The 3,767-nt window shown below is 40.1% G+C and overlaps 1 protein-coding gene across 1 annotated transcript in view; it reads left to right on the forward strand.

The window, feature by feature from the left end:
- Positions 1 to 3,767, forward strand: part of ATRN (attractin) — a 157,644-nt gene that overhangs the window by 107,487 nt on the left and 46,390 nt on the right. Inside the window, exon 17 of the mRNA XM_019644591.1 lies at positions 2,291 to 2,352. Within this exon, the coding sequence (XP_019500136.1) occupies positions 2,291 to 2,352 (62 nt within the window). The remainder of the gene's footprint in view (positions 1 to 2,290; positions 2,353 to 3,767) is intronic.

Here is a 3,767-nt window from a genome sequence, read left to right on the forward strand (position 1 = left end):
TAATTTTTATTAACACTCCCCTTCACAGAGATTCTTAGTTTGGACAATAAGTTCATCACCCTATCAATTAAACATTAATCAACAAAGACTGACACAGTGGGTAGGGTGTTAAGCAGGGCTAAATGTTTCTCAGTGGTCAGTCCATTCATCAACATTTTTATGTTATGACTTTTGCTTCCCTAGGAAACCGTGTAACTTAGATGACAAACATTTAACAAACGAGGACTCCCTTTTAGAATAATGCAAGACTTGGGTACCAGCCACACTGGCAGCCAGTTTATATAGGTTTGCTATGATTTTAAATTGGACATGAATGTGGTATGACCCAGTTTTACCAAGAAAATATGCTAATGGCTGGGATCCCAACGCTGGGCAGTGTTACATGGCACAGGGCACATGGATACCTGGTAGGTCCTCAGAAGGTGCTATTGGCATCCAAACTTTCTGGCAGCCCCACAATGAGTAAAAACGTCTCACAAATTTCTTTAAGCCTAAACACTGAGGACGTACTAATGTTTTAAAAGATTAAATTATATAAATGATTGAATGGACTAGAATCTGTTTCCTTCTCCGTCTTTATGTGTTGTAACCTGGAATCTTCATTCCTCAAGATTAAATAATTTTGTTTATATAATTGTCCTTCTCCAGCCTAATTAAAAAAGCTTCTATGGGAGGACTGTAGCCATATTCTCAAGGAGCCTCCTTATTGATTACTGCAATAAAGGAAGGAAAAGCAAAGAATGTGGGTATCTAATCTGTAATATGAAATCTGTTATCTTTGTATTTCTGATTATAAATGATGGCTAAAGGGAGGACACAAAATCTTCAATTCTATGCCCCATAATATCCTGTGGCCTGAATAGGTAGTATTGGCACTTTATGGAATGTCAAAAAGAAAATAAGACCATCAAAAAGCAAACAGTGGAAACCTCTCTGCCTATCTGAGTCTGGCTGTAAAAAGAGCGCAGAGCATTGAATTGTTAACTGTGCTGGGACCTGGGCATAGCACTTTTCTTGCAATGCCACAGGATGGGAGTTGCTGCCTGACAAAGAAAGGGGGTGTTGAGTGGGATTTGGGAAAGAAATGCTAGTCATTTACTTCTCTGATTCTTGTCATGTTTATTGTCTGTACTGCAACAGTTATCACCTTATTCAGTAATTATTTCATCTGTAGTACCATTCTCTCCAAGGAGGGCTTGTGTTCCCTTAAAACAAAAAGCAGGGAATACATCATAACATCTGGCCAGGACTGCATACATGTATCGTAGGTAATGATAAGGACACAGTTGTCCTACTTAGTAATAAATCCTGGGTGCACATTTTTTCATATTCTAATATCTTTAAAATCAAGATTCATCTTACAGTCCATGTTTTTAAAAGCATTTGTCATAGTTTAATTGACAGTTTTTTCATTTTTGGGAGGGCAGCATTTTTTCTGAATAGTACACAAAATAATGCCTCTTTTAGTCAGTGGTATCTTAGATTTGATGAACTATGTTAGAGCTTTTTTTATATTCTTGGTATAAAGATTATTAACTGTATGATGAAGTTATTTAAGTCCCAACTGATATTATATTAAATATCAGGTGATATTCAACATAGTATAATTGAGATACGGTTAAACAGAAGGACCGTGTCTTGAAGTGAGTTCACACTGAGCCCATAAATGTTGATGTAATGAAGGGCACAGCATGAGGCTACCTACCTTCAGATAGATCAAGAATTGGAATTGGAAGCTAACCAGGAGAGTATTTTTGTCTGGAGGAAGGCATGAGGAGGTAGCAAGCAAACTGACTTTCCTGTCATTTAGGGTTTTCACATAGCAGTCTGAGAGGTCTTCAAGATCAGAGTATAAGAACTTAGATATGATATCATGAGCAGAGGGGCACTGGAGGAGGTTGAAGTCTCGGAATACAGTAAGTCTTCACTTGATGTCATTGATGGATTCTGTGACTTTAAGCAAAACAGCATATAACAAAACCAACTTTACCATAGTCTAATTGATATAAACAAGTTAAGTTCCTACGGCATCTCTTCAATGTTGTATAAGGAAACGACATTGAATGGAACGACATTATTTGAGGACCTGCTGTATTACTCTTTGGTTGGCAGTTAAGCAAGAAAAGACACTAACGGGATAAGGCTCTTTTCCTCAAGTGAAAATTTCATTAATTTCTTCTTTAAAATTGAAAGTATGCCTTTCAGCTTAACTCTTGAACCGAGAAGCCTGAGGTAATGATGCTGCTATTTTGTAAGCCACCTAATCACACTCCTTGTTTTTCTGTCACAGATTGCCTTCTCCCAGCACAGCAATTTTATGGATCTGGTACAGTTCTTCGTGACTTTCTTCAGGTAATTTCACTTATACAAACTATATCTGTTCTTTAATTGAGACACTTAATTCCATTAACAGCTTGTAAAAGACACATGAATAACCTTGTGTTTGCACAGCAGATCAAACTAACTATATTTACNCCTGGCCCTCGGCCGTGAGGTGTGTTTGAAGGCAGCTGTCCTCACTCCCGTGTGTGACAGGCTTGGGTGCAGAATAACCACTGAGGCTTCAGAGTGCCCCACACCCCTCCTACCAAGCAGTCACCCCATATTCCTCCGCACTTTCAAAACTCTAACACATCCTCTCCGTTCCCTCTATCCAGGTCTCGCGGTTTGGGCCCTGCCTCTCTCTCGGTTTTGAAGGACTCTCCTCTTTGTTTCTATCCTCACCCCTCCCCTCACTCCCACCCTGGGGAAGGAAGATCCAAGTTAATTTCTTTGGGGCCAAACCTTCCAAGTAAAAATGACGATTTTTCTCAATGCAGTTCCTGAAATGCTAAAGAAATTGTTCAGCGGAAGAAGTGGGGGAAGAGATTTTTTTAAATCCTTATTGCAGAGTTTCCTAAATTGTGGCCTCTGGCCACCAGCATCAGAATCACCTGGGGAGCTTACACAACAGGGGTAGGACTAGGGCCCGGCATTCCATCTTTTTTGCAAGCTCTCAGAGCTTAAGACCCACGTTCTAGTTCTTGGAGTACAAAGGTGTACCTGCTCTTGTGTGGGAGGTAAGGAATCACCTTTTCATTCTTTCTCCTACAACAGCAATTAAAAAGTCAGATATTGATGTCCTTGTATACAGAATGCAGGAACCTTCTTTTCCAGGTGATCCCTGTGTACACAGCCATAGTACACGGTAGAATATGATTATCCCGTGCTCTGAAAGGAAGTGGATCGAGTGTTGAGAGTGTAGAGAAGAGAGAGCCAATACCCAGTGGATGGTGGGGCGGCTGAATGAGGAAGGGAGGATTTGTGCTGGCCATGGAGGGCAGGGAGGACACTCTGGTGACAGGAAGATCAAGTACAGTAGTACAGTCACCTGAAAATACAAAATTAGTGCTTAGGAAGGTTAGGTCCACAACATCCTACCCCAAACCCTGGGGCTAGCTGGGCTTCTGAGTTTTGTTTTTCAGAATTTATTTTAACAAACCCAGAGCCCCATCCACCCATCCCCGGGCAAACACACCTTAATCAAATGTACTGCTTGCTGAAAGTGGAGATGGCAACAGGTTGTGGACATGTAAGGGGACAAAATTTTCGATTTCCTGGAATGTGGAGAGTGATACCTACTGTTTGGGAAGGGAGAAGAATGTCATTGGGAGTTTTAGTTATAAATTGCAAAGATATTTTCTTCTTTGTATTACATAAATTTTATTATATTGTAGAAATCCTTATTATCTTTAGTAGAAGCAAAGTCCATAAACATATTTCAACTT

The sequence above is a fragment of the Hipposideros armiger genome, unplaced genomic scaffold (assembly GCF_001890085.2).
Source record: "Hipposideros armiger isolate ML-2016 unplaced genomic scaffold, ASM189008v1 scaffold_89, whole genome shotgun sequence".
NCBI classification, from domain to species: domain Eukaryota; kingdom Metazoa; phylum Chordata; class Mammalia; order Chiroptera; family Hipposideridae; genus Hipposideros; species Hipposideros armiger.